Consider the following 28,000-nt stretch of genomic DNA (forward strand, 5'->3'; position numbering starts at 1 on the left):
GGTGTTTCCGCTCGCACACGAGAGGCGTCGAGGGCCTGGGGGCCCCGGGCTGTGTCCCTACCCTGGCCAGGGGCGCGGCCGGGCGGGGCGGGGCGCGTGGGCGGGGCGACGGCGGCTCCTCCCCCGGCGGGCGGGCGGTGCCTTACGGCGGGCGGCCTCGCGGTGCCTAGGCGCGGGCGGCCGGCCTGGATCGCTCAGTCGCGCGGAGCCGGGCCCAGGAACGCCGGCGGCGGCAGGATGAACAGCATCAAGAACGTGCCGGCGCGGGTGCTGAGTCGAAGGCCTGGCCACAGCCTGGAGGCCGAGCGCGAGCAGTTCGACAAGACCCAGGCGAGCGGCGGGGCGGCGGGCGGGCGGCGGGCGGGCGGCGCTGTCCCCCCTTCCCCTCACACGCGTCCCTCGGGGCCCGGCCTGCGCCCGCCTCCAGAGCGCCGGGAGCTCGGGCCGCTCCCCGGACCCCTTGCTCCCCGACCATCTGGGGGGCCCCGGCCGCATCTCGGCCGCGGCCACCCAGCTCCCCGGCCTTCGCCGCCCGAGCCGACCCGCGCGCAGGTGAACCGGAAGCGCGAGCCGGCGCCCGGGCCCGAGGTGGCGGGGGACCGGGTTGGCAGGGGACTGGGATGCAGCCGGGGACTGAGATGCGACCAGGGGACCAGGTGGCCAGGCGACCGAGGTGTCCAGGGACTGAGAGGCGGCCGGGAACCGAGGTGGCTAGGAGCCGAGGGGCGGGAGGGGCCAGGTGGAGGGAGCCGAGACGCGGCTGGGGGCCAGGTGGGGTCAAGGTGCGTCCCGGCCTGGGTGCGCCCGGCCGGGGCGGCCCGACTGGATTTCTCCGCCCTGGCCGCGCCGCCTCTCCCGGGCTCCGTCTACTTTTCCCACGGCTTAAAAGAATGCCCCCTCCTCGGAGAAGCAATGCATTTCCTTAAAGGAAACTCCCTGCTTCCTTTTCTCCTGAGCTGTTTTTCAGGGCCGCACAATATCTTATTATCTGCTGGGCGAAAAGTTTCACGTCTGTAGCCAGACTTGTTTGCCCGAGCGCTGGCCCACGTATAAACAGGTTCACACCCCCTTATTAAATGACGGCGCCTGACAGACAGAAACTTCCTAGGGCTCCCTTCCTGCACTTCCCACGCGCCCGCATCTCTTCCAGAGGGTGGCCTATCCTGGGAGGGTTATTTTAAAAATGAAACAATGACGGGGGTGTGTATTTGTCCATGTGTTCCTGCTGAGACCACACTGATGAGGGCGTTGCTGTTTCTGGTTTTCTGTTCCTTTTTATTTGACAAACACTGAGGTATTCTTATGCCTGGGGGAGGGGGGAGCATACTGGGTTTTTTGCCAAAGTAAGTCAACCAGGACTGAAACGGCAGAAAATTTTTACTTTAGAAATAAACCATGGACTTCCCTGGCGGTCCAGTGGTTAAGACCCCACGCCCCCAGTGCAGGGGACACGGGTTCAATCCCTGGTCCGGGAACTAAGATCCCGCACGACGCGGCCAAAAAAAAAAACCCAGAAAACAAAAACCAAAAGCCAGAAGGAACCCACTCGCTCCTGTCTAAAGTAGGATGATGACATTTGTGTCTGCCGTTAGCAAGGTCCTTCCCACCTCTCCCTGCCAGGAGCAGTGACTTGTGCGGTGTCTTTCAATTCAAGTTAGCACATGCAGCCTACAATAACTTTTGTTTTGAAGTAAGAAAAAATGCAGGGGAAACATCTAACCTTTGTGCTTGAGATTAACAAGGAAAATGATAAAACCTTGGCTCTATAAAAGACTAGTGCTGAACCAGCCGAGCCGCAAATTATTAATTTAGCCTTTGCTGTCATCATCATCATCTGGCCCCTGGTGTATTTTCAGCCCGGATAGCCCGTCATAAAAACACATGTGGCATTTAATTTAAAATCATTAATACATAATTAATTGTGCCAGGAACTTGCGGAAGGAAGGGGAGAAAATTTTAATTGGCAGAGAGAATCTGGATGTTGTCAGAAGATTTATTCATTCACTGACTTTTTTGTTTTTTCTGTGGTTTTGAAGAGCTATAAAGAGGTCAGATTGCTACATAGAGGAGATGGAATTTAAAGGGCCAAGTTCATTGATCTTACTCTTAAATTGTTTTAAATCAAGGGCAAGCTTTCTGAATGTCAAAGAGAAAGCATCTCTGATACAGGACAACTTATTCTGGTGGTTGGTTTGGTAAACAAGAGGGTGTTTTGTTTTTGCTGGTTGGGTTTTTCTCATGAATAATTCTTTCTAATAGGTGAATCTCATAGGATTTACCCATTCCAGGGCTATTTTCTGGAAACATGGAATTCAGGTTCAGTGTCTAGATTTGATTATCTTCAGAGTGACTTATTGAGGGATGTAGGAATCAGGTTTTGTGCATGGTTAATATTTAATTAGATCGCTCCCGGAAATATCTAGTGAGCTGCCAGCCAGACCTCATTGGTGGAAAGGACGAGGAGAGCTGAGGTTGCTGCTTACACGTCTCCTTCTGGACAGAAAATAGTATATCCGACCCACCGACACACCTTCCCTTTGATCTGCACTGCCTGTGGCTTCACGTTGACCACAGCGTCCTGTGTAGCAGAGGAGCACTTTGGTTTCCTTAGAACTTAAGTCCCCTACCATCCCACCAGCCTCGCTTTTCCTCCTGGGTTTCTGGGTCAAGAGGAGGAAAAATGCTTCCATATTTGCTTTCTTGACTGGCCACACCCTGTTTTGCAAAAAGGTTCCTTCCCCGCCCCAGTTGGGAGTGTGAAAGAAGGGGGCAGTCATGCATCCTTCGTGTGGCAGGTACTTGTGTTTGCTGTACGATGTGGGTATGCGAGTGCGTGTGTGTAATCCCAGGGGCACTGTCCAGAAAGCTGGTCTATTCTTCCCCAAGACTTTAGTCCCTTTGGTGATAAAACCCCTTTTCAAAATGGAAGTGACAAAATTGTATTGGCTTTTTGTTGTTGTAGTATTCTGAATGCAGAATAGTGTGGCATACAGTATACCTGTATGTCCTGAACCTGAAAATTGATTGTCTCGTTAAAAAGATGGTGTGGTACCATGGAAAGCGGTAACTAACACCCGAGTGCTAGCCTGTGTTCCTGGTGCTTAACTCCTGTTTCCTGGTCTATAAAAATAGAGATGATTCCGTCTACTTCCTAGGGCTGTTTTAAGGGATAGAAATGGTGGGGTGGGCTAAAGAGGGACCCCTCAAAGATGTCCACGTCCTAATTCCTGGAACCTGTAAATATGTTACAGCCCTGGGTGAGAAAATGCTAATCAGCTGACCTTAAAAATAGGGGGCGTAGCCTGGGTTATCCAGGTGGGCCCAGTGTAATCACGGGGCATTTAAATGTGGAAGAGGGAGGCCAGGGAGGAGGTCAGGCTGGTGTGAGGTGAGGACAACGCCACCAGACATCACTGGCTTTGAAGCTGGAGGAACGTAGGTGTCCTCTAGAAGCTGGAAGAGGCAAAGCAGTGGACTCTTCCACGGAGTCTCTAGGAAGAAACGCAGCCCTGCTGGCACCTTGATTTTAGCCCCGGAAGACCCGTTTTGGACTTCTGACCTCCAGAACTGTAAGATGATAAATTTGTGTCGTTTTAAACCACTGAGCCAATAGTGGCCGTTTGTTGTAGCAGCAGTAGGCCACGAATACCTACAGGGTGCAAAACACGTAGTACAGTGCTCTGCAAATGGTCAGCTAGCCATCTTTCTCCCTTCCCCACCCCCAAAAAGCTTTATTTGAGGGCTTCCCTGGTGGCACAGTGGTTGAGTGTCCGCCTGCCGATGCAGGGGACAGGGGTTCGTGCCCCGGTCCGGGAAGATCCCACATGTCGCGGAGCAGCTGGGCCCATGAGCCATGGCCGCTGAGCCTGCGCGTCCGGAGCCTGTGCTCCGCAACGGGAGAGGCCACAACAGTGAGAGGCCCGCGTACCGCTTAAAAAAAAAAAAAAAAAAGCTTCATTTGAGAACTGTTTCATACCTTCCATGAGGGAGGAGATCCGTCTTTGAGGTATAGCATGGGTGAGGACTCAGCAGATTGGAGTCCTGGAAATGCTAAACTCCAACCTTCTTCCTTGTCTAAGTGCGCCTTTGCCATCTGGGCCTCGGTTTCCCCTGCAGGAAATGGAAACAGAGCCCAAAAGCTTCCTGTAAGGTTAGGATGAGAGAGGGGCCACGCGGCTCAGTACACCAGGCCCGGCGGGGAAGAAGGGCATTAGATACAGGCATTCGGGGTAAAGCTCCGCAGGTGTTAGGGGTTTTCTGGTGGGGTGGGAGCTGTGGAGGGGGAGCAGCAGGTGGAAAACTGTTCGTAGGTCCAATTTTCCAGGTCAGTGACGTGTCCCTTCTGCAGCCTCTGTGGAACTGCAGTCTTGTAAAAATTAACATTTATTGACACTCAGGGCTTCTCAGGCCAGCTCACGTTAGAAAAACGCTGTCCAGTAGAAACAGAATAGGAGCCACGTGTATCGTTTTTAGATTACTTCACCACACTAAGACGCAAACAGAAACAGGTGAAATTCACTTTAATCATATATTTTATTTAGCTCAGTGTATCCAAAATATAGCCACTCCAACACGTAATCACTATAAAAATTATGAATTATACATTCTTTTCCTCCTACCAAGTCTTCAAACTCCGTTTTGTGTTTGTTATAGCACATCTCAATTTGGGCTCACATGTCAGGCCTTCATTAGCCACACGTGGCCAGCAGCTACTGGATTGGACGTCAGGGTGTTAGAATCACCTGGGGCGCTTTTAAACTCTTCTGTGTCTAAATGCTGGAGATTTGGAGTGATTTGGCTTGGATTGGAGTCCTGGGCTCATAGGTCTATTTTCTTTTTTTTTTTTTTTTGCGGTACGTGGGCCTCTCACAGTTGTGGCCTCTCCCGTTGCGGAGCACAGGCTCCAGATGCGCAGGCTCAGCGGCCATGGCTCATGGGCCCAGCCGCTCCACGGCATGTAAGGATCTTCCCGGACTGGGGCACGAACCCGTGTCCCCTGCATCGGCAGGAGGACTCTCAACCACTGCGCCACCAGGGAAGCCCGGTCTGTTTTCTTAAAGTTCCCTAACCAGGAATTCTTTAGAATCTCATTACTGAAGGCAAGCCACAGGACACAGACAGGTGTTTGGGAACTTGAGTTTCTGGTTTGAAGGCTGTTCCCAAATTGGCAATAGTCTTTTGGACTCCCATCCTTTGCACACTGTTTCCTCTGCTCTGACTTCCCTTCCCACATATGCCAACACCCCCTCTGCCAGGCAGGCAGACTTATGCACACTCCCTTTTTTAAACAAAATTTTATTGAAGTATATTTGATTTACAGTGTTGTGTTTAATTTCTGTCGTACAGCACAGTGACTCCGTTATACGTATATATTCTTTTCTATTGTGGTTCATCACAGGATATTGACTATAGTTCCCTGTGCTCTACAGTAGGACCTTGTTGTTTATCCATCCCATATGTAATGGTTTACATCTGCTGACCCCAAACTCCGTCCTTCCCTCCCCCACCCCCTCCCCTTTGGCAACCACAAGTCTGTTCTCTAGTCTGTAAGTCTGTTTTTGTTTTGGGTTCATTTGTGTCGTATTTTAGATTCCACATGTAAGTGATATCATACGGTATTTATCTTTCTCTTTCTGACTCGCTTCACTTAGTATGATAATCTCTAGGTTCATCCATTTTGCTACAAATGGCATTATTTCATTCTTTTTAATGGCTTTATAATATTCCATTGTGTGTGTGGATATATATATATATGTATATATACATACCTTATCCATCTATCTGTCGATGGACATTTAGGCTGTTTCCGTGTCTTGGCTATTGCGAATAGTTACACACGCTCCCTTTCTGTCTTCGTGTGGCATTACCACACTGTTAGCTACCAACCCCTTTCTGGGCCTCATTTAAATGTTTATTTTAAAAAAGTTCCCCCACCCCCAACCTTGGGAGGAAATCTAAACCACATGGTGAAAGCCAGAACCCCCCCCCCCAGCTCCGCCCACGTCGGTCAGCTCCCTGAGGGCAGGGGCAAGGGGCCTGGCACCCACTGCAGGCTGGTCGAATGGCCAAAGAACAGAGGTGAGCAAGGCTTTCTGAAAAGGAAGAGAGAAAGAACCAGGCTCACGACCCCCAGGATGCTGCCTGCAGAGCCTTGAGTGAGCTGCCCCAGCGGCACTTGCCTTCCTCCCCGGCCCCTGGAGGTGGGCCAGCTGCGGCGGGCAGTGAGCCGTGCCCTTCCTTCCAGCTGCGCTGCTGTCGCGCGCCCCTCGGACACCCTCCACCTGCTTCTGCCGCATCAGCCAGCTTGGTGATGCTCAGGGCAGCTGCTGACTTCCTGGTTCCTGGGGTTTCCTGCCGCAGGCCCCCTGGGCTCCCCGGGTATCCGGTGACCTGTTGGTTCAGGCTGGGGTGGGGTTGTGGCTGCTCGTCCTTCCCCTCCCCCTCCCCGTCTTTGTACGTTTGTCCCACGACACGTTCATGAGGGGCCACTTACTGTGTACGTGTGGGCTTGCTTCTGGTGCTCTGGGATGTGCTACGGGAAGATGAGGATCATTCTCATCCCCTCCAAGGGTTTTCGTCTTGACGAAGGAGGTGGGAGATGAACAGGTGTGCTGTGGCAGAGCTGTTAAGAGCGAGACTCTGTGCCTCAGTCTCCTCGTCTGCAATGTGGATATAATCGTAGTGCCCGAGTCATGGAGGATTTGCAGGATGACACAGCTCCTGGGGCAGAGTGAATGCTGCCCTGAACGGCTGTTGGCTGTTACGTTGTGTATGGGAAGGTGGGCTGGACTGAAGAAATGGAAATGATGCCCCCTTGGTTCCGTCCCTGAGCTTCTAGTTGAGCGTCTGTGAATGGGGAGCTGGGGCTGTGGGGGAGGGCAGTAGATCCGCCACGGGGGTTGGGTGGACTTGGGAAGGTGGGGAGCAGCCCGTTCCTGGAAGAGCGATCCTGCGGCGCCCCGTTCTCCAGGACGGCAGGGCCTGCTCCCAGGTGACACCGTCCTCTGGAAGATACTTAGGTGGGGAGCCCCAGGGAGGAGCCCTGGGGAGGTGCCCCAGGGAGGAGCCCCAGGGAGGTCGGGGGAAGCCGGCCCTCCTGACCTTGCCCCCAGGCCAGCGTCCCATTTGTGAATAAAACCTGCCTGGGCACTGAGTCCAACAGTGCGAAGTGGAAACTCTGGAGTCGAGTCTAGGCCTGCTTGGCGGGGGGACAGGGAAACGCAGCCGGCTAACCTGAGCTGGGGCCTGAAGAGCCTTTGCCAGCCGGCCGCGCTGTCAGCGATACCCTTCCCCCCAGCCCGCTCCCCCCAGCTCCACCTGACTCCAGGGTGGACTCAAATATCACCTTGTTTGCGAAGCCGTCAACCGCTTTCCTCCTGCCCGAGCCTTACTAGGCTGCCCTAGTTCTCATGATATTATTCCCACTATTCCCGTCTCCCCAAACCCTGCAGCTGAACTGGCAGGAGTGGACGGCCGTGAGGTCAGGCGTGTGTTTAGATCCAGGGTCACGGAGAAGGGATTGCATTGCCTCCCCCTCCGAGCCCCTAAGCACTACCCTCTGAGCCCCAAGATCCTCAGGCACGGACAGTGTTGGCTCCTTGTGTGCTAGCACCCAGGACTGCCCGGCTCGGGGGACCCGCTCGGCGTGCGTGCGCTGAATAATGGTGCCACGGGGGCCCGTGGGTCTCCCTTTTTTGATGCTGCCACTCAGTGAGGCCTGAAAAGCCATGGCTCCCACTGCAGGGAAAGACTGAGTTCTTGGAGAAAAGTTGAGTAGAGGTGGAGTTGTTTTTCCTCTTGCTGAAATAAACACAACCTTCAAATGCATTAGGTTCTCCCGCCAGGGAGTGGCTCAGCCCCCTGGCTTGTGGGACAGACAGGTCTATGGAGTGGTGTCACCAGGGCCCAGGCAAGGAGCTGCCCAGGCTGGCTCCCTGTCCATCCTGGAGGCGGGACTCGGGCCATGTCCTCCTCTCCTATCTCTTCCTCCTCATGTGTCACCGGCAGAGCCCGGGGGAGAGGTGGCAGCGTCCCCTAGTGAGCCTCATGCTGGTGGATGGCAGGATCCTGCCGGGGGCTCCTGCAGAGGAGCAGCGGCCGCAGCGCGAGCCTCCCTGCAGTTTCATAAATGGTCGAATGATTGAGAGGCCTGGACAGAGCAGGCACTGGGGGACGTGAATAAAGGGAAGAGACGGTTGAATCGCAGGATGGTGTTGCTGCCCTGACTTCCCTCTGCTGAAATGACTGAGCTGCAGACCTCTGGCCCAGAGCTCCCCACCGCTTTGCCTGCGACCGCATTCAGCCGCCTCCTCGGCTACAGAAATCCTGTGTTTGGTTTCATCAATGGCCTTTGAGGTGGCAAAGCATTTGAATGAGATCTTTCTGTCCTTCAAACAACTCTTTGGAAACACTAAAGCAGGATAACCCACCTCTCTGCCAGTCCCTGTGACCCGGCTCTTTGAAGGATGTTTTTTTGTCCCTGCCAAGTGCCACCGTGAAGCGCGTCATGATAACAGTACAAGGAGGATTGAGTCTGATTCATTTCAGGGTTGATTTTAAAAATAGAAAATGTTTTATAGTTGCCTTTACTGTATAACTCTAGTGGATAAATTTTTAGCTAGAGAAAGAGACACACACACTGCCTTGAATTTAACCAGTACTTATATTTGAAAGAGCTTTCGTTCATTCAAGTATTCACTCTTTCATTCATCCAGTAAAGATTTATTGACCTCCAGGCACGGGTTTTGGGACTGGAGGTACAGCAGGTAGCAAGACCAACAGGATTTGTTGTACCAAGTACGTCTGTTCAGGGGTCAGAGGTAGAAACAGAATACATGGTAAACAAGATAGCTTCAGGGGGGCTTCCCTGGTGATGCAGTGGTTGAGAGTCCGCCTGCCGATGCGGGGGACACGGGTTCGTGCCCCGGTCCGGGAAGATCCCACATGCCGCGGAGCGGCTGGGCCCGTGAGCCATGGCCGCTGAGCCTGCGCGTCTGGAGCCTGTGCTCCGCAACAGGAGAGGCCACAGCAGTGAGAGGCCAGCGTACCGCAAAAAAAAAAAAAAAAAAAAGATAGTTTCAGGGAATAAATGTCCTGGGTGAAAGTAACCAGGAGGAAGCTATCTGTGTGGAGGGAGGTCTGCTTTAGCTAGGATGGTTGGGGGAGACCCCCCCAGGAGGGGCGTTTTAACTCAGAGCAGGGTGACCCCAGAAGCACAGCCGGGCTTGGGGGTGGGACCGGGCTTGTCCTGTTTGAGGAACAGAAGGAAGACGGTGTGGCTAGAGCAAAGCTAGATGTTCCAGACATACTTTGTGTGTGTTTGCATTCTCAAAGAGTTCAAGGGTTTTTTGCTCCTGCTTCCCAGACGGGAAAGGGGAAGCTTCTAAAGTGAAGGCGCCCCTGTGGGTCAGAGTGGATGGGACCGGGGTCTGTGCGCTGGGGTGCCATGGCTGGCAATGGTGGAACTGGGTGAGCAGACCTGTATTTGGCCCCGTTCACGTGGGCTCCTGGGGAAGGGGTCTCCCTGAGTCCACGTTCCTCTGCTGTGCAGAGCTCCCCACGGCCTGGAGGACGTCGGATCTCGCAGAGAACGTCCAGGGCTGCAGCCTCTGCGGTCACTTGGTTCTGACCCCCTGCAGGGGCTGTGGGTTTCTAGAATGGTGTGGCCAGTGTTGGTGCACACCGGGCTGTGGCCTCATGCGCCGCTCTCCTGCTCTATCCTCAGTGACCATCCTCTCCCCGTGGCTCTTCCTGGGGCCCCTTTGTCTGGCATGCAGCCCCACAGGCGACGGGGCAGGGAAGGGCTTGCTGTGTGCAGTTGCTGACCAGAGCGTCCCAGCTTGGTTGCCCGGCTTCGCTGACGGCGTCCACACCCCAAGGCTTCTGTCTCGAGTCCACAGCAGGGGCCGAGGCTCTTGGGAATATCACCTGCTGGGGCTCCTGCCCCGGCCCCACTGCCTCAGCTGGGTCGCCTCTCTCCTGAACCAGCAGCTAGATGCTTTCTCGTGTGTCCCTGGGAGTCACCTGTCCAGGGACAAGTGCCACTGGTGGCTCTGTCTGGCCTGGTCTGGGGATTGCCTCCTCAGGCTTGACTCCCAGGGCCTCTGCTGGCAGCAGATGGGGCTTTTATGTGACGAACAAGAACGAGATTGTTCCTGGAAGCAGGGGCAGGTGTGTCCTGAGGCTCTGGCTCCCATGGACCCAGTGGGGCCCTTGTAAGAGGCCTTCCCAGACGTCCCCGCCCTGGCTGCAGGACAGAAGCCGCCCCGGGAGGGAGCCGAGCTGAAGGCCCAGAGGGGGCCCCAGGGTCCGAAGGCCTCACCTGCGGGAATGGGGGAGCCGTGGGGGAGCCCCCTGAGCTGCTCAGTGCCACACAGTTGCTGTTCTTACCTGCGGTTTGAACGAATCCTGGATCCAGAACCTGTGTTTTGACTTGGAGTTGGGCCAGGTCCTCCCTGAGTGACACCAGGCCCTCGGGAGCCGGGTCCCTGCAGGGGGACAAAGGGGGACCAGAGGACGCGCGCGCTGGCGCACGGCTCCCTTAGCCCGGCCCGTCCCCCAGTGAGAGAGGCTGAGGGGACCCGGTGGTGGCTGAGGCGACAGTCTACAGAGCCAGCAGCCTGCTCGACCCCGCTTAACGGGGGAGGGTTGTCTATGTGGGGACAGTGCCTAGAATAGTGCCTGTGTTCGTCATTGTGACCTTGAGCTTTGATTTCCTCATCCACATGCTTCAAGGGTTACTTAGGACGAGACGATAATGGTGAGGTGCTCTGCACGGTGCCTGGCACATGGCTGAACTCGATAAAAATCATTTTATTATTCATTTACTGAGGCCAGTTTGCTGGCCTCTGGCATGAGATATGCCTCCTGCCAGCTTCCTGGTGCCGGCAATTCTGGCTGTGTCTCCAGAGCCTGCTAGAGCCTTTCCACCCCTCGGCCTTGTCCCCCGCCGCCCTCCGGAGGGTCAGGCCCCTCGCTGGGAGGTGGCTCCCTGGGCCTGGGCTCGGGATTTTTCCAGCACAGAAGTAGCAGCGGTGGTCTGAATGGCCGTGACACTGTTTAGTCACCCACCCTCAGGGCTCTGAGAAGCGCGCCTCTGCCCGCCCTCCAGCTCCCTCCCCCAGAGCCCCCCTGGGCATATCTGGGGGTGTCAGAGACCCACCGTTACCGCTCTTGTCCTGCTTGGCTGCTCCCTGCCCCCCATCCATGGCCACTCAGAAGTCGAGTGGGAAGTCAGATAAACAGATCCCCAAGACGGTCGCCACCTGCCCCTTCCGCCCCCCCCAGGACCCTCTCTCTCCGGCTCTGGCTCGTCCATCTCGGCACCCAGGCCCCTAATCAATCCATTCCACTCGAAGTTTCTGTCTCCCAGAAGGCTCTCTCCATGGCAATTGATCCCGCCTGTCGTGAGGGATTATACTTGCTGTTGTCAGAACTGCCCCTGTACCGGGGCGGAAGGAAGCCTTCTGCAGGCTGGCAAGCTAGAGAGAGCCCACACGATGGTCCCCGGTGCCCCTCTGACCGCCCCTCCTCCTTCAGGCTTCCTACAGTCGCTCGTTGGGCTGGTGTGAGGATGCCATGCTTGTGTAGACGGAACCAGATGTTGCAGTCCGAGCTGCACCTGGACTGTAAACCCAGGAGCTAAGCCACGTCAGAGTCGCCCAGCACAGATTCCAGGGCTGAGGAGGAGCCCCAGTGCTCTCCCCGCCTCTGCGGCCCGCTCAGGACGGGCAGGGGAGGGACGGGCATCCCGGGGGCCTGCCGCCCCCTCCTGGGACGGGGCTTGGCTGCCGCGCCTGGCGGAAAAGCAGGCTTGTGCAGTGTCCACAGACCCGCCTCTGTGTGAGCACTGTGCCTCCTTGTGAGGCCTCCCGGTCCACACATCTGCCGCCTGCACACAGCAGGGCCGTGTTCCCGCCGGGAGGGACCCTGTTCCTACAGCCGGCGCGGGGAGCGGGCGGCACCGCTTGGGCGGAGGGGGCCAGACAGACTCCCGGGTGCCTGAGTCACCACTTCTCTGTGGGGCCCGGGAGCCTCCCTCACTGCCTCTGAAGACCTTCCATGTGCCAGGCACCGTTTAGGGGCTGGGGCCACAGCAGCCCCAGAGAGGCGGAACCACTCCCCCCCCCCCCTCGTGGTGTAGACATGGGCTGGGAGTGGGGGGAGGACAAGAGACAAATAAGGAAGACACTGTTGGGTGCGGACCACACGGAGAAGCATAAATCGGCAGATTTAAGTAGAGTGGCGGCAGGGAGGGGACAGGCGAGCAGATTCCCCAGAGGGGAGGGGCAGGCACTCTTTCCGGGGGTCCGGGGCCCAGCCATGAGGGCGCTCCGTATACATTTGGACCGACGGTGAAGTAAAAGCCTGTGCCCAGCGGCCTCTGGGGAAGGCTGCGCGGTGGGAATGCTTACCCTGGGCCGCCGGCCCCACCAGCCCATCCCTTCAGGGCGTCTCTGCTTCTCCTCTCCAGCTGCAGGCCCTGGGGGGGGAGGGGGTCAGCACGCCCCTCGTGGGTGTCTGCGGAGGACAGAGCACTTGCTGGGACTGCAGGTGGCATCTTTGCATCCCCGGCCTCCTGGGTAGCTTGCTCTGCCTGTGTGACTTTGGCTCTGCTCTGTTCTTGCCTGGGATCTTCTGAACAGGTGGCAGTCATCAGAGCCAGCTCAAGTGTCAGGGCAGCTGGGGGATGGGGTTACACACCCTCCCCGAGACAGGCACTCCCGGCTTGTGGGCTGGTGTCTCTTCCCAGCTCTGTACCTGTACTGGAGGGAGGTACCTGGGAGCTGGATAGCAGAATCGTTCAGGACACAGCCAGACCTGCCTTTGCCCTTATTAGCTGTACGGACGAGATACCCCAACTCCCTGAGCCTCAGTTTCCTCATCAGGAAAGTGGGGCCACGCCCATTCGCTAGGGTTGCTGCTGGGAGCGTGTTGCCTGTGCCTGGCGCAGGGGAGCAAGTGCCCGGGAATTGCTGGTTGTCGATTGTTGTCCTCATCGCTGCTGCTGTGGGCAGAGTTCTGCCTGGCGGGGCGTGATGTTCACGGGGCCAGGACCGGTACACTCGGGGTCCGGCCTCTCTCACGGTGATGCCTGGGGAGGGAAGGCAGGCGCTGGGGCCTCGGGGAGGCCGAGTTGGCAGAGGGTCGGCAAACACAGAACAGATGGTGAGGGAGCCCTCGTGTCTGGCTCGCTGAGGCTTGGAGTGTAAGAGGTGCCAGAGCCTGTCTGCGTTCCTCTCAGGACCCCGGTACTGCGAGGCCAGAGCCACTCCCCCAGCCCAGCCTTGATGCTTGGGGAGTCGTCTGTGTCCCAGGGGCCTAGTATGCTGCGTGCTGCAGACCCGCTCTCCCCGAGCCCCGGGGAATGGCCACAATGGGCACTGTGTGTGAAAGGAGGTCAGCCAGCCTTGCTGGGGTGGGTGCGAGGGGCTAGCCCAGCCCCCAGCATCTCCTAGGTCCGTGAGTCTGAGCAGAAAGCGCGGCCATGGCTCTCAGGGGGTTGCTTTTCTTACAGAGGAAATCTCACTGCTTTGCAAAGCAGGACCACAGTAGGGTCACAGCAGACTGTAGATGAGAGAAGTCGCCTCCTTGCCCAGCAGGGGCAGTTAATATTGTGCCCAGGCCAGAGGTGGAGAGCACAGTGGCCTCTGGTTTAAAAAGAAAGCAAGCTCTTCTGCCCCTCGGGGCTCCCTCTCTGCCCTTTCCCGCTCCCGCCACTGCTGGGCCTGCTGTGGACAAGTCCACGCAGGGCCGGGCTGCAGGGTGAGCGCACAGCTTGCCCTGCTCAGCGAGTCCCCTGGACGGCCTGGGGCAGTGTGGGCCCTGGTGGAGGACCTGTGGGAGACGTGGGAGAATCGGCTGACCTGGAGAGGAGTCTGCACTGGTCAGGGACCTCATCCTGTCCCTCCCACCAGTGGCACCGGCAGCTCTTCTCATTCGGTCCACAAGCACAGATGCCCCCAGCTCGGGGCTGGGTGGGTGGACAGAGGCTTACAAGACCTGCCGCCAGGTACAGAATTAAAACATATCCATAAATAAACCCAGGGCCGGCGGTGGTTCCTGGGTGAGTGGGATGGGGGTGACAGTAAGTGCCCTGAGCCTGTGTGAGGGAGCAGTCACATCCAGGAAGACTTCTCGGAAGAGGTGGTGTTGAACTAAGGGGGACGAGACAAGGCTCCAGCAGCTGGAGGTGGGAGGGGGCGTGCATCGAGGATGAGTTTGCCGCTTGCTCAGGGCCTGAGTGGTAGCAGCATGTGTGCTAAGCGGGTCCCCCTTCCTGCCACCCCTGGCGGGGCTGCTGTCGCTGTTTGTGTCGGTGGGGGTGGGAGCTGAGTCAGGATTCGTCCAGGATGCATGTGGACAGGCGATGGGACCTGGTTTATCCTGGTTTTCCACAAAGTGGCTGTGAGGCCTCATGTCTCCAGGCCGTGCCCCGTGGTAAAGTAGGGGTGACGTGCATGTTTTGGTGGAGTGCAAGAGGGCTCAGGCCACAGCAGCCTCTCCCAGAGGAGAGACCTGATGGAGGATGTCCTGCGGGGACTGGCGGCTCCCCTGGGCCCCAGGGGCTACGCCTTCTGGGGAAAAGGAATCACACGCAGCTTTCAGATCAGAGTTGCTCTCCTGCAGCACAAGCCGGCTTTCGTCCTTACCTCCCAGGCCTCTGGAAGCTCTGTGTGCTGTGGCATCGGGTCTTAGCTGTAGTTTGAGCTGCACATGTCACGTGAAGAAGGGCCTTGAGTGGTCTGGTTTGCTTAGGATAGAGAATTTCTATTTTTCCCTTATCTCTACTCTCGCCTTTAACCGGCTGGAAGGATCGGTCCTGTCTGTGTGTCGCCCCTTCCCCCTTTGGGTGGTCTCTCCCAGGAAGCCTGCCGGGTGGGCTTCTGACCTCTGCCTCCTCTGTTCCCTCCCAGGCCATCAGCATCAGCAAAGCCATCAACACCCAGGAGGCCCCTGTGAAGGAGAAGCATGCCCGGCGTATCCTCCCTGCTGCCAGCGGCCTCCGTCCCTCTGGGCCCCAGGGGAGGCGGGGAGGGTGAAGAGGACGTGGGGGAAGTGAATTAGGGGAGCAGTGGGCGCGCCAGATGGCCTGATGACGGGCGTCCCCCGTGGCCTTGGGCCAGCCTCGCTCAGCTCCTTCCAGACTCTGAGTCCCATCTCAGGAAGGCCCCTATTGTCTTAGGCCCTGGGCCCAGCTGAATCCGTGGGGCGTGACCTCGCCCTTTCTCTTGCTTGGCTGAGAGCTGTAGCTCTTGGTGAGCTGTGGCCGACGCAGGGAGGGGTGTGGGGAGGGGGAGGGCGGCCTTCCACCCGCCTCTCTGCGCTCAGTTCAGCTGCACCTGCTGAGCACCCGACCTCCCCCACGCTTGAGTCCCTGCTGCCTGCACTTGGCCTTGACCCTGGTAGGCATCATCCTGGGCACTCACCACGAGAAGGGGGCCTTCACCTTCTGGTCCTATGCCATCGGGCTGCCGCTTCCCAGCAGCTCCATCCTCAGCTGGAAGTTCTGCCACGTCCTCCACAAGGTCCTTCGAGATGGGCACCCCAACGTGAGTAGCCACTGTTCCGGGGGCCCGGGCCCTCCGTCTGCCGCCTCTTGAACACCCCAGGGAGGCCCAGAGCCACATCCTTTGAAATGAGGGCTGTCCCGGCGTCTGTGTCCCTCAGCTCCGGGCTGGCCCACCCTGCCTGCTGCCTGCACCCCGTACATGGGAGCAAGTGTCGGGACCGGCCCCCCCCCCCCCCCGCCCCGCCGACGAAGGCTCTGGCTCCTTTATCCTCCCTCCTCGTCTCCCCCTCTGGGCAGGTGCTGCACGACTGCCAGCGGTACCGGAGCAACATCCGGGAGATCGGAGACTTGTGGGTAGGTGCAGGGAGCGGGCATGGTGGCCTTAGCGCCTTGCCAGCAACACCACCCGGAAAGTCCACCGCCATCCTGCTTGGCACACAGGCCCGAGGGGGGAACAGAGCACCTGCAGTGGTGCCCCCCGCCTCCTCCTCCCAGCACAGTTAGAGCCGTGTTCATTGGGGGATGAGCGGGCGATGAGCATCAGTAAATGAAATTGAGCCTTGCTTTTAAGGCCTGGCGCAGAAGTCCCAAACACATCCCTAACGGGCCCTCCGGCTCCAGAAATCAGCAGCCCTTCAGTCCCTGTGAGTTCACTACCCCACCCTGAGTCTGGGTAAGTGGTGCAGACTCTGAGCCCCCAGGACCGGCAGCTTCTGAATCTTGGAAGTCTGCATTTTCAGCAGGCTCTCCAGAAGTGTCTCATCCACAGTGAAGTCTCAGAGCCCCAGGAGCTTGTATTCTAGATCCACTCCACGACCCTCAGGAATTAGGGGCGTCCCCTGAGTGGAGAGAGGGCTTCTGGCCTTATCTGCCCTCTGGGAGCACTGCTGGGGCCCCAGCAGCCGGGGCGGGGGCCAGGTGGCCTCTGGGAACTGACCGGCTTGCAGAGGGGACGCCCCTTGAAGTAAGGAAGGTGGCGTCCCTGGTGCCATCTGCAGATGTGGGCCCAGCAGGCGTGGCCGCAGGGGACGTGGTGTCTGGAGGCGGCTGCGGGGAGGATGTGTTCACGCGCCCGTCGGAACGTACCTCCCCAGCCCCCACCAGCATTTCAGTAGAGCATCCCACCTCAGAATTGGCCTCTTGCCCTGGACGAGGAGCTCTCTTGTCCCGAGAGTCTCTCTGGCAAGAGTGAGAAGAAGAGAGCGATAGGCAGAGAGGGGGCTGGCAGAGGCCCTTGGGAAAGGAGGTTGGCCACCTCTGGTGGGTTGAGCAATGGTTGTTGAATGAATAAGTGACAGCATGGGAGGCTGAAGGATTGACACCCTGCTCATCATCTTGCATCTTCCAACCTCGCCTTCCTTGTTTGCCATGTGGGGTTCCTGGGCAAGCTCATGGGCAGTGTGTCCTTACCCAGGGCCCTTTCTCCACAGGGCCATTTGCATGACCGATATGGGCAGCTGGTGAATATTTACACCAAACTCTTGCTGACCAAGATCTCCTTCCACCTCAAGGTAGTTTCCTCAGGGGAATCGTGGGGCTGGTGGGACCCTGGGCTCTTCCCTCCAAAATGTCTCAGAAGGTGGGATCTGTCCTGTCCCCACCTGACCCAAGGGGGAGCTTGGGACAGACTGCAGGGAAGTCAGAAGGCCCGGAGGCGTTTCCCAGCGCGGGAGGTGGTCTTAGCCCTGCCCTCGGCTCCAGGTGGACGTCCCATCCTCTGTGTCTTGGTCTCTGTGGTCACTGCCCGGGGCAGATGGTGGCTCTACAGGCTAGGGGGCTTTTCCAGCCCCTTTCCCTCCCTCAAAAGCTAGAAGCGGTGCTGGGCCAGAGCTGAGAGGGGCTGCGGTTGAGTGGGGGTGTCTTCTCCGCAGCACCCCGAGTTCCCTGCGGGCCTGGAGGTGACAGACGAGGTGTTGGAGAAGGCTGCTGGGACCGACGTCAACAACGTGTGAGTCCCCCAGTTTCCCGTCTGTTCCTGCGGCGTTCCTCACCCAGGTTCCCACCGGGGGCCGTGCTCTGTGTGGGGCTGGAGGTCGTCACGTGCCCAGGAGCTGTGGCTAAAGCTAAAGGGATGGGGCTTACTTGGAGCTGGGCATTTTGGCTGAAGGACTGCCGTCTGTGCATCCGTGCAAGGGCGTGTGTGTGGACTGTGCTCCCCCTCCCGCCTGGGGGTTCTCGCAGGGCCATGCCCCGCACCCCTCCCGCTCATCTCTCCCTCCTCCTTCCCCCGTAGCTTCCAGCTCACCGTGGAGATGTTTGATTACATGGACTGTGCGCTGAAGCTCTCTGAATCAGGTGAGCCAGCCGAGGGGCTGACCCGGGGCCTGCTGCCTCTGGGGGCCAGCCATTCTTGAACACACCTGCCCCCTGGGACCACACTCCCACCAGGAGCAGGTCACGGGGCCTCCAGGTGCCCCCAGAGCATGGGAGGGAGAGGCCTTGACTGCCCCTGCAGGACGCCAGGCAGGCGGTACGTCCAGGGAACAGTCCCGGCCGAAGGAAACCCACTCTGGCACCAAGGCGCGGGGTGGGGGGTTGCCGGGGGGGTGCCAGGAGCCACCTCTTCAGGTTCCCGATCCACCTCCCCGCTGAGCCTGCCCCGAGGCAGTTGGTTTCGACCTTCTGGCCCGTTCTCTGCTGTCAAAGGCCTCTTTCTGAGTCAGGTCAGAGTTCCCAGCCCAGGAGCGCGGTAGCTGTTGAACAGGAAATCTCAGGGGGCTCACCCTCTTGGGGTTGCGGGGGTGATTGTTTTCAGTGGCAGCTTCAGAACAACTTGTGGGTGACTTGATGCTCTCCATGGGAGAGTGAGAGGCAAAGGCCTTTTTAATGGAAAACCAGGAATGAGGAAGAGGTGCCTGGGCATCCTCCTGGCGCCGGGGCTGGACCCTGAGGCTGGGCGAGTCTGGGGGCAGCTGTGCTGCAGAGATGGGCCTCTCCCCAGTCGCCACGATGGGAGGCGGAGAGAGCCCACAGCCGTGCCCACACCCCGGTGCCAGCGGCTCCCTGAGAGTGTGAGGGGAGTGGGCGCTGCCTGCCCCAGGTTTGTAACAGCCGCAAATGGGAAATGTCCTGAATGCCCTTCAGCTGAGAAATGGCTGCATTGTGTTTTCAAATGCAAAATAGTATTCTGCGTGTATTTTAATTGTTTACAAGGAAAATGTACTTGACGTGACATGTAATTAAGTTTTAAGCAGGTGAGGGACAGCACTTGGCGCCTTCCTCCTCGTCCCTTCCCTCCCAGGCGTCCTTGTGTCACTGTGGAGGTTTGCAGATCGCCCCACCCCAGGCAAGGTGAGAGTAGGCCCGGGTTGGGGGCCACCCATCTGGAACCGTGTCCCACGTGGGCCGCCCTGGGTGTCACGTGCTCATTTCTCTCCTTGCCCCAGAGAGCAAGCCCGTTGGGGGTGGCAGTGTGTCTGTCTCTTTCCCTCCTACTTGGTCCGTCGGATGAAAGGCTGATTCTCAAGGTCAGGGGAGATTGACCCCGAATGCAAGTGAGGTTTTGGGGTCCCTTGGGGTTTGCAGAACCGCGTCCTGAGCCCGCTGCTGTGAGACCGACCAAGCCCGGGCCTGTGTCCACATCTGCAGAACGAGGCCTTGGGGCTGCACAGCCTTAGGCCTCCGTCCTTCCCTAGGATTCAGAGTGAGCTGGAAGCCCATGGGTACAGGGCTGTTGAAGTCACCCTGTCTCTCCAGCTCTGCGTCCTGGGCCCACTGCCTGGAAGCTGTCCAGAGACGCTGGCCGAGCTGAGCTGCATTTCCTTTGCCCCCCACCTTGCTGTCACCCCAGTTTGTGGGAGCGCTGGGCCTTGGTCCTCAGCGCTTCAGTGCACAGGGTCCTTCCTCGCCTCGAGGAGCATGTTGGTGTCCGAGGGCCTGGGGTAGGGTCCCACCGCCTGGCTGGGACTGGTAAAGCCAGTTACCCAGGCCATTGCCCCGTCTTCAAACCCAGCTGTCTAGGTTGCTGTGACAGTGCCGTGAGATGACGGTCAGGGCCAGCGCTCAGCCGCTGTCCTCACTATGGTCGTCACTATGCCTGTAAGCAGAGTGGGGTCTGCGCCTGCGTCTCCCGGCTCCGCGTGCTCAGGCTCCTCCCGCCCCCCCCTTTTTTATTTTTATTTTTTTAGTTTTCCGGCAGCTCAACACAGCCATTGCCGTGTCCCAGATGTCCTCGGGCCAGTGCCGCCTGGCCCCCCTCATCCAGGTCATCCAGGACTGCAGCCCCCTCTACCACTACACGGTCAAGCTCATGTTCAAGCTGCACTCCTGTGAGTCCCGCTGCCCCCAGCCCTGCCGGCCTCGGCCCCGAGGGTCAGCCGAAGCCCCAGAGGGCTGTGCTGATAGACTGTATCAGGGATGGGAGTCATGCAGTCTTTAAGATATTTATTAATTAAACATAACAGGAATAAACTCATTACCCACTAACATAAATAACATACTTGTTATAAAAAAAATCACTATTTTCCAAAACAAAGATTTAGTGGGAAGAGCCACGTAGTTTTACGTGTTTGCAGTTCTCTTAACCGCCTGGCCTCGGAGGCGGAGGCGGCAGCGGGGTGCGCACTGGGCTGGCGGGGAGGACTGGGGGAGGCACGTGGTGGCTCCTTAGTGCTCAGAAAGGGTCTGGGCTGCTGGCTGGGGTCTGTGAGCTGCTCCAGTGTCAACCTTGGGCAAACTCGAGGGAGGGCGACCTGACGGACCAACAGAGCCCACGTGCGGTGCACTGTGGTCAGGGTTCTGCCCGTCCCACTCACCGGTTCCTTCCCTCAGTCAAGAGCTGAACTCCTCATAGGGGGTTCTTTGGGCCCTCCTGATGGTGGGTGGGACGCAGCCAGGTGGCAGGTAGTCTGTCTAATCTGTGATGGTTTCTAGAACGTGGAGGAGCAGGGAGGGGGAAGGGAGGGAGCGGATCTGAAGTCTCGGGCACAGAGCAGTGAGCGAGGAGGGAGTCCCCTTACACCTCCCTGCCCCCAGGCCTCCCGGCAGACACCCTGCAAGGCCACCGGGACCGGTTCCATGAGCAGTTTCACAGGTACCAGCCTGGGCCGGGTGGAGGGTGGCGGCGTGTGCTGGGGCTACCGGGCTGGGGCCTGGCTCCGCTGACCTCCCGCCTCCTTCCCTGTCCCCGCAGCCTCAGAAACTTCTTCCGCAGAGCCTCTGACATGCTCTACTTCAAGCGGCTCATCCAGATCCCCCGGCTGCCCGAGGTACCTGCGCCCTCCAGAGGCCGCCGCCAGCCTGCAGCCCTGTTCTGCCCTGGGCTCTGGGCTTGAGGACCGTGGCCGCCTGGCTGGGCGCCATGTGGGGCCTCGTGTGGGCTGTGGGAGCGGCAGAGGGAGGGCCTTCTGCTGGGGGGAGCGCTGGGTCGCTTTCACCCGCTGCCCCCTCAGGGACCCCCCAACTTCCTGCGGGCCTCGGCGCTGGCCGAGCACATCAAGCCGGTGGTGGTGATTCCCGAGGAGGCCCCCGAGGACGAGGAGCCCGAGAACCTCATCGAGATCGGCTCGGGGCCCCCCGCCGCGGAACCAGCGGTGAGCCGCCCCCTCCTCGCTGGGGGCACTGGGGGTGGCTGGGACTCCCTCCTGGCCTGGGGGAGTGGGGGCGGGGGTCACTGTGCTTTGCCGTGGCAGGTGGTGGCTGACCTCTTTGAGCAGACATTTGGACCCCCGAATGGCTCCATGAAGGACGACAGGTGAGGGCCGGGGGAGCCCACCATCGTGGGAAACAGCCTTCCGGGAGCTGTGATCCCGAAAGATCTTGGCTGGGGACACAGACCTGAGATGCTCAAACCCCGAGCGGGTGCTGATGAGAGGACCAGTGGCCGTGCCCGGGTCCCCTGATCGTCCCGGTTGAATGAACTGGAACGCCGGGACCACGCGGGCTGGGGAAGACCACGCGGGCTGGGGAAGACTCCGCCTGACCTCTGTCCCTAGGGACCTCCAGATAGAGACCTTGAAGAGGGAGGTGGAGACGCTCCGCACGGAGCTGGACAAGATCCAGCTGGAGGTGAGGGGCACGGGCGGCGGCGCAGGGGCGGGCGGCTGCCCCGCGCGGGGGACCTACACCCCACCCTCCCGCCGCCCAGGCGCAGCGGTACATGGCGCAGCTGAAGGGCCAGGTGAACGCGCTGGAGGCCGAGCTGGAGGAGCAGCGCAAGCAGAAGCAGAAGGCCCTGGTGGACAACGAGCAGCTGCGCCACGAGGTGGCCCGGCTGCGCGCCGCCCACCTGGAGGGCGAGCGCCACCAGGGGCTGCGAGAAGAGGCGGAGAGTGCGTGGGCGGGGCGGCAGGGTGGGGCGGGGGGTACGCCGCCGCCGGGCTGGGGGTCACGGCCGTAGCCTCCGCCTCCCCCGCAGAGAAGGCCAGCGCCACCGAGGCGCGCTACAACAAGCTGAAGGAAAAGCACAGTGAGCTCATCGCCACACACGCCGAGCTGCTCCGGAAGGTAGGCCCGGGGGGCGCAGACGGGGGCCGGTGGGAAGAGGGGGCCCGGAGCGCAGCCCAGCCGAGCCTGTCCCTGGTCCCCGCCGGTGCAGAACGCAGACACGGCCAAGCAGCTGACGGTGACACAGCAGAGCCAGGAGGAGGTGGCGCGGGTGAAGGAGCAGCTGGCCTTTCAGGTGGAGCAGGTGAAACGGGAGTCAGAGATGAAGGTGCGTCCCATGATCACAGGCCCTGCCCCGTAGACCCCCGTGACCCCCAGCTCCATTGCCCCCGTGACGTCCTGTCCCCTCCCGTCGTAGCTGGAGGAGCAGAGTGACCAGCTGGAGAAGCTCAAGAGGGAGCTGGAGGCCAAGGCGGGAGAGCTGGTGCGGGCGCAGGCGGCCCTGAGCCACGCGGAGCAGGTGTGGGCCCTCCCAGGCCGGGCTGCCACGGAGCGGGGCGTGGTTCAGAGCGGCTTGCCCTGGTCTTGGGGTGTGGCTCTGACCCAGCCCCAGGGGGTACACAGGGCACAGGACCCGTTCCTGGGGCCTCAGCCAGCCTTCAGTCTCCTGGGGCCCTAGGGAGGGTCTGTAGATTTGGGTGGGGATGGGGGCGGGTGGGGCCTCTGGAAGCCCTGCTCACCGGCCAGGTGTTCACAGAGCGGGTTGGAGCTGAGCTCGAGGCTGGATACGCTGAGTGCGGAGAAGGACACACTGAGCAGCGAAGTGCGGCAGCGGCAGGCTGAGCTGGTGGCGGCCCAGAGCCTGGTGCGGGAGAAGGAGGCGGCGCTGGACCAGGAGCAGCAGCGCAGCTCCAGGGAGAGGGGCGAGCTGCAGGGGCGGCTGGCAGACAAGGTGCGGGCCCGCCCCGCCACCCTGCCGCGCACTCTCACCCTGCGTAACAGCTGAATCGGGGCAGAATTCCCTTTTATCATGAGCTGCGCGCCCCGCTCCTGAGGGAGCAGCCCAGGCACAGGGGGTGCAGCAGGGCCTCTCGCTAAAGCCCCCTCCCCAGCGAGGGTCTCCGCTGGGGCCTGGCTGGCTCACCGCCGCCTCACCTTCTCCCACCAGGAGTCTCAGGAGCAGGGGCTGCAGCGCAGGCTGCTGGATGAGCAGTTCGCCATGCTGCGGGGCACCGCTGCCGAGGCCGAGCGCATCCTGCAGGACGCCGTGGGCAAGCTAGACGACCCCCTGCACCTGCGCTGCACCAGCTCTCCGGGTAGGGCCGCGGTGGCAGGCGCTCGGGCGTTGCTCTTCCCTCCTTCTCACCCACCCACCCTGAGGGAGGCGGGCAGGAGGGTGCTGGGGCCTCAGGCCAGGCTCTGCCCCTCACCGGTTCTCCCTGTGCTGGCAGACTACCTGGTGAGCAGGGCCCAGGCTGCCCTGGATGCCGTGAGCGCCCTGGAGAAGGGCCACGCCCAATACCTGATCTCCAGGGCAGGTGAGTGCAGCTGGGGCCGGCCTGGGCAGGGCAGAGGCCGCCAGCGGTGGTGACCCGGGCCCACGGGCCATTGCCGCCTCCTGCTTTCGGGGCGGTTTCCCACCACAGGCGCCTCTCCAGGAAGCCCCAGCCTGGTTCCAGAGATCAGCCCTTCGGGCCAGGGGTCACAGAGACCCGGGGGTGGTTCCTGCGATGCTGCTTTCCAGCTGCGTGACCTTGGCCCGGTCCCTTCCCACCGAGAGCTGGGGTACTGGAGCCTGTGTGGGCTTGCCAGGCAGGAGAGGCACCACTGGGGCCTGTTCCAGAGCAGCAGCGTTGAGGGTTGTTGTTCTTCCCGCGCAGATGCCTCTGCCCTTGTGGCAGCCCTGACCCGGTTCTCCCACCTGGCCGCAGACACCATCGTCCACGGCAGTGCCACCTCCCACCTGGCCCCCACTGACCCTGCTGACCGTAAGTGCGCCCTGGGCTTGTCACACGAGCTCCTCCCCGTGGACCCGGGAAAGGGGGGCGGCTGCTGATAGGTCCTGGCGTCAGACCCGGCTAGGGTCTCCCGGGGTTCTCGGCGCCAGCTCCCCTCAGCCCTCTCCCCCCAGGCCTGATCGACACCTGCAGGGAGTGTGGAGTGCGGGCTCTGGAGCTCGTGAGGCAGCTGCAGGATCAGCAGGCTCTGCTGCAGGCCCAGCCCAGCCTGGTGCAGACCCCCCTGCAGGGCATCCTTCAGCTGGGCCAGGTGAGGTGTGCAGCCGGGATGCCGAGTGTGGGTCAGGGTCTGGAGGGGGGCGGTGGTGCTGGGCTGGGGTCCCTAGCTTCTCTGCACCTCCTTCCAGTTTGGGCTGAATAGGTGCTCACGTGCAGAACCTGTAGCTGTAGGACACGGGGTGGGTGGGTACAGAGCACTACTCTCTAGGGCCCGGCGGCCCCAGTCTCGCTCCCAGGCTCTGTGGGGTGGCGGGAGGTGGAATCCACCTCCTCTGACTCCTGGATTCCCGCATCCCCCAGGAGCTGAAGCCCAAGATCCTGGACGTGCGTCAGGAGGAACTCGGGGCTGTGGTGGACAAGGAGATGGCGGCCACGTCTGCGGCCATCGAAGATGCGGTGCGGAGAATCGAGGTGAGGACCAGGGTGCAGGAGCCCCGGGGGCGCTGGGCTGAGTGCAGGCTGCACCCCCCTCCGCACTCAGCCTCCGTGCGGCGGCCAGACGGCCTCTGCAGGTCAGAGGTGGGAGGGTGGGCGGGGGCCCTGGTGTTCGGGCCCTGGGCCTCACCTCCCTGGCTCCGGGGCTGGTCCACTGCGGGTGTCCCCTTTCCTCGCACGCTGTCCTCTTCCCCACCCACTCAAAGCTCTGCCATCGGGTGTAGGACGTGATGAACCAGGCCCGCCATGCCAGCTCTGGGGTGAAGCTGGAGGTGAATGAGAGGTGAGACCTACTTCTGCCCGCTAGTCGCCCCAGGGCGGGTTCCCCAGTTTTTCCAGATGGGGGGGAGGGGCTTCTGCCCTCCTGACTGCTTAGCTCTCCAGAAAGGCGGCCTGGGAACCGCAGAGCACGCCCGACCCTGTGGGCCCACCTGCCGAGCACCCTGACGCCCCCGTGGCTTCTGGGGCCGCACTGCAGCTCCTTTTCTCTCTTTTCCTCACCCTTCTGCTCCTCTCAGGATCCTCAACTCCTGCACAGACCTGATGAAGGTGAGTGGCTGGCTGGGACCCAGGGCGGGCCCTGTGCCTGGCCGGGCCCCCAAGAATGACACACGTCTTGGTCTTGGCAGGCCATCCGGCTCCTGGTGACAACATCCACGAGCCTGCAGAAGGAGATCGTGGAGAGCGGCAGGGTGAGCTGGGCCGCTGGTCTCACGGGGCCAGGTGGGACCCCCTCCCTAGCGGGCAGGCCGCACAGCTAGGCCAGCGAGGGACAGGTTCCTGAAAGGGGCCTGACTCCAGAGCCCTCTCCGTCGCGGATCACCCGCCCTGTGGCTTAAGCCGACCACGGGACTCCTGTTGGGCGTAAGACGCCCGAGTGTGCAGAGTGCTGACGGGCCCTCCCAGTGCACGCAGCGCACCTGGGAATCCCAGACCAATCCTCCACGGCCCAGGGATGCGCCCTAGTGGCCGGGGTGAGGGGAGGAGGGCCCACCCGTGGGGATCTGTTGCCACCCGGGACGTCCTTGACTGGTCCACCCCGCCCTCCTGTCGCCACTAGGGGGCAGCCACGCAGCAGGAATTTTACGCCAAGAATTCGAGGTGGACGGAAGGCCTCATCTCCGCCTCCAAGGCCGTGGGCTGGGGAGCCACGCAGCTGGTGTATGTCGCCTCAGGTCGGGGGGGGGCAGCAGGGTGTGTGGTGCTCAGGGTCTGGGGAGGGGTGTTGAGGCGGCCTGCCATCCAGGGGGTCGGAGACCCAGGCCCTGCCCGGCTCTGCCCCCAGGGAGTCAGCTGACAGGGTGGTGCTTCACACGGGCAAGTACGAGGAGCTCATCGTCTGCTCCCACGAGATCGCGGCCAGCACAGCCCAGCTGGTGGCGGCCTCCAAGGTGAGCCTCCCCTCGGGCTCCTGGGCTCCCGACCGTGGCGGCGGCACCACGTGTGGTGGGGAGACCATGGGCGTGGGGGTGGTGCAGCCAGCAGGCCGTCCTGCCCCCCCAGGTGAAGGCCGACAAGCACAGCCCACACCTGAGTCGCCTGCAGGAATGCTCACGCACCGTCAATGAGATGGCCGCCAGCGTGGTGGCCTCCACCAGGTCGGGCCAGGAGCAGATCGAGGACAGAGGTGAGTGCTGGGGCCCCGGTGCAGCGGCCGGGCTGGGGGCGGGTGCCCAGATGCTTACCCACTCCCCTCTGGCCGCAGACACCATGGACTTCTCCGGCCTCTCCCTCATCAAGCTGAAGAAGCAGGAGATGGAGACCCAGGTGGGCGCCCTCGGCTGTCCCTCTCCAGTCCCCCCTCCTACCCCCGTCCCTCTCTGGTCCCTCTCCCGGGGCTGAGCTCCGGCAAGGCGGGAGGGCCCCTGGGGCAAGGCCGTGGGCCTGCTGAGCGGCCACGCACCGGGCTGCAGGTGCGGGTCCTGGAGCTGGAGAAGACGCTGGAGGTGGAGCGCGTGCGGCTGGGCGAGCTGCGGAAGCAGCACTACATGCTGGCTGGGGCTGTGGGGACGCCCGGTGCGGATGAGCCCGGCCGGCCCAGCGCTGCCCCCCGCGGTGGGACCTCCAAGAAGCCACCCCTGGCCCAGAAGCCCAGCGTGGCCCCCAGGCAGGACCAGCAGGTGCGGGGAGTCAGTGCGGGTGTTGGGGGGTGACAGCAGAGGGGCCCCAGGAGTGCTGTCCCGGCCTCTGCTCACTGGCCTGTGGGGCAGCGGGCCTTGGGGACGGTCAGAAGCCACTGACCAGTGGGGACAGACACGCGGTCCCAGCAACGCAGGGAGCACGGCAGGTGCCAAGGGCTCGTGCCAGGGGCCAAGGAGCAGCGGGGTGCCTGGGGCCCGGCGCAAGGTATGTCGGGCACTCCTGGCCATGGCCACCGAGCCCCCTCACCTTTGACTCCTGCAGCTTGACAAAAAGGATGGCAGCTACGCGGCTCCACTCGTCAACTACTAGCCACCCCCACCCCCGCCACCCGAGGGGTCCAGCGGGGAGGCTGACGGCCAGGCCTGGGCCTCGTGGCTGAGGAGCCTCTGAGAAGGCCCAGCCCTCGCTGAGCGCAAGGGCTCAGGGCTGACCGGGGCTGACCGGAGCAGTTCTTCCCGGACGAGAGCCTAGTTACCTGCAACAGGAACTTCTCAGAGCAGCCAGGACCCAGCAGGCCTGAGCCACAGCTCTTCAGGAAATACACGGAGCATTTCTAATATTCTGAGTTAGATCTTTTGTGAGTTTGTGTGCAACACACCAGAAAGCAGGGCCACTGGAGGGGGTGTTTGTTTGGGCCGGGCCTCCCCTGCCCCTGGGACTCGCGGTCTGAGGTTAGAGGTGACTAGAACACAGTCTGTGCTGGCTGTTGGGGACATGGGGAAGACATCACCTGTTCGTGGCCTTCTTGGGACCTGGTGTGGCCTCAGGCAAAGCAGGATGCTCTTAGGTGGGCTGGGGGTAGTGCCCCTTTCTCCTTGGGCCTCGCTCTAGGGCGTCAGTGACGGTGAGCGCTGAGGACGAGACCCTTGCCTGGGAAGGGGGGCAGGCCGGGTGCTGCCATCCTCCTAGAGTCTGTTCCTGCTGGAACCTGCGGTGACCCTCCTGCTTCCTGTTTTTCTTTCCCCTGGTCTGGCTGCCCCTCCCCATGCCCAGCCACCTCATTCCTCCCTTTGCCTCCCCATCCCTGGGAGGTTTCCAGCCCTCCCGCAGGCCTCTCCAACTTAGCCAGAAAAAGCCCAGAAACTAGGAGCTGCCTGCGCCCTCTTCGGATCAGATCAAAGGCACCTGGTGCTCCCGGGGCAGGGGGCTGCCCTCCGGGAGGGCTGAACACGCTCTCCCCGAGCCCCCCGCCTCCTCCTGGGAAGAGGGAGGCCTGGCTGGAAGGAAGAATCTCGGCCTGGAGAGGAGCACAAGGCGGCAGCTCGATTCGCTTTGCGTGTCGTATTTCCTCGTGTTGAAGTGTCTGTCAGTCAGATCAGCAATAAACCGCACTTTGACTGTTGTCACCCCA

The 28,000-nt window shown here is 60.7% G+C and overlaps 1 protein-coding gene across 5 annotated transcripts; it reads left to right on the forward strand.

Annotated features, from left to right (window-relative positions):
• HIP1R (huntingtin interacting protein 1 related) lies at positions 1 to 27,991 on the forward strand. Of its 5 annotated transcripts, none has more exons than XM_082853040.1 (32): positions 1 to 330; positions 14,916 to 14,979; positions 15,409 to 15,551; positions 15,809 to 15,865; positions 16,942 to 17,022; positions 17,383 to 17,459; positions 17,745 to 17,806; positions 19,639 to 19,779; positions 20,486 to 20,543; positions 20,643 to 20,718; positions 20,902 to 21,042; positions 21,142 to 21,203; positions 21,445 to 21,517; positions 21,597 to 21,780; positions 21,867 to 21,955; positions 22,047 to 22,163; positions 22,254 to 22,355; positions 22,593 to 22,787; positions 23,004 to 23,151; positions 23,287 to 23,373; positions 23,716 to 23,823; positions 23,967 to 24,103; positions 24,373 to 24,483; positions 24,732 to 24,790; positions 24,986 to 25,056; positions 25,137 to 25,199; positions 25,568 to 25,682; positions 25,793 to 25,898; positions 26,011 to 26,134; positions 26,213 to 26,274; positions 26,421 to 26,627; positions 26,911 to 27,991. In XM_082853040.1, the coding sequence occupies exons 1-32, from the start codon at positions 238 to 240 to the stop codon at positions 26,956 to 26,958; spliced, it is 3,261 nt and encodes a 1,086-aa protein (XP_082709166.1). In that variant the 5' UTR covers positions 1 to 237; the 3' UTR covers positions 26,959 to 27,991. The 5 variants fall into 5 exon arrangements, with proteins under 5 accessions (XP_082709166.1, XP_082709162.1, XP_082709163.1 ...); XM_082853036.1 differs by having other exon boundaries at positions 25,026 to 25,056; positions 25,568 to 25,668; XM_082853037.1 differs by having other exon boundaries at positions 25,026 to 25,056; positions 25,568 to 25,668; positions 26,053 to 26,134.
• The last annotated feature ends 9 nt before the right edge of the window (positions 27,992 to 28,000 follow it).

This window comes from Leucopleurus acutus (assembly GCF_964270905.1).
Source record: "Leucopleurus acutus genome assembly, chromosome: 13".
In the NCBI taxonomy this organism is placed as follows: Eukaryota; Metazoa; Chordata; class Mammalia; order Artiodactyla; family Delphinidae; genus Leucopleurus; species Leucopleurus acutus.

Excerpts from the sequence above, each read along its gene's own strand:
- HIP1R (XM_082853040.1), top strand. The coding sequence starts at position 238 with ATGAACAGCATCAAGAACGTGCCGGCGCGGGTGCTGAGTCGAAGGCCT. Across the intron at positions 21,204-21,444 it reads GGCTCCATGAAGGACGACAG|GGACCTCCAGATAGAGACCT; the intron begins GTGAGGGCCGGG and ends CTCTGTCCCTAG. Across the intron at positions 23,152-23,286 it reads GCGCTGCACCAGCTCTCCGG|ACTACCTGGTGAGCAGGGCC; the intron begins GTAGGGCCGCGG and ends CTGTGCTGGCAG.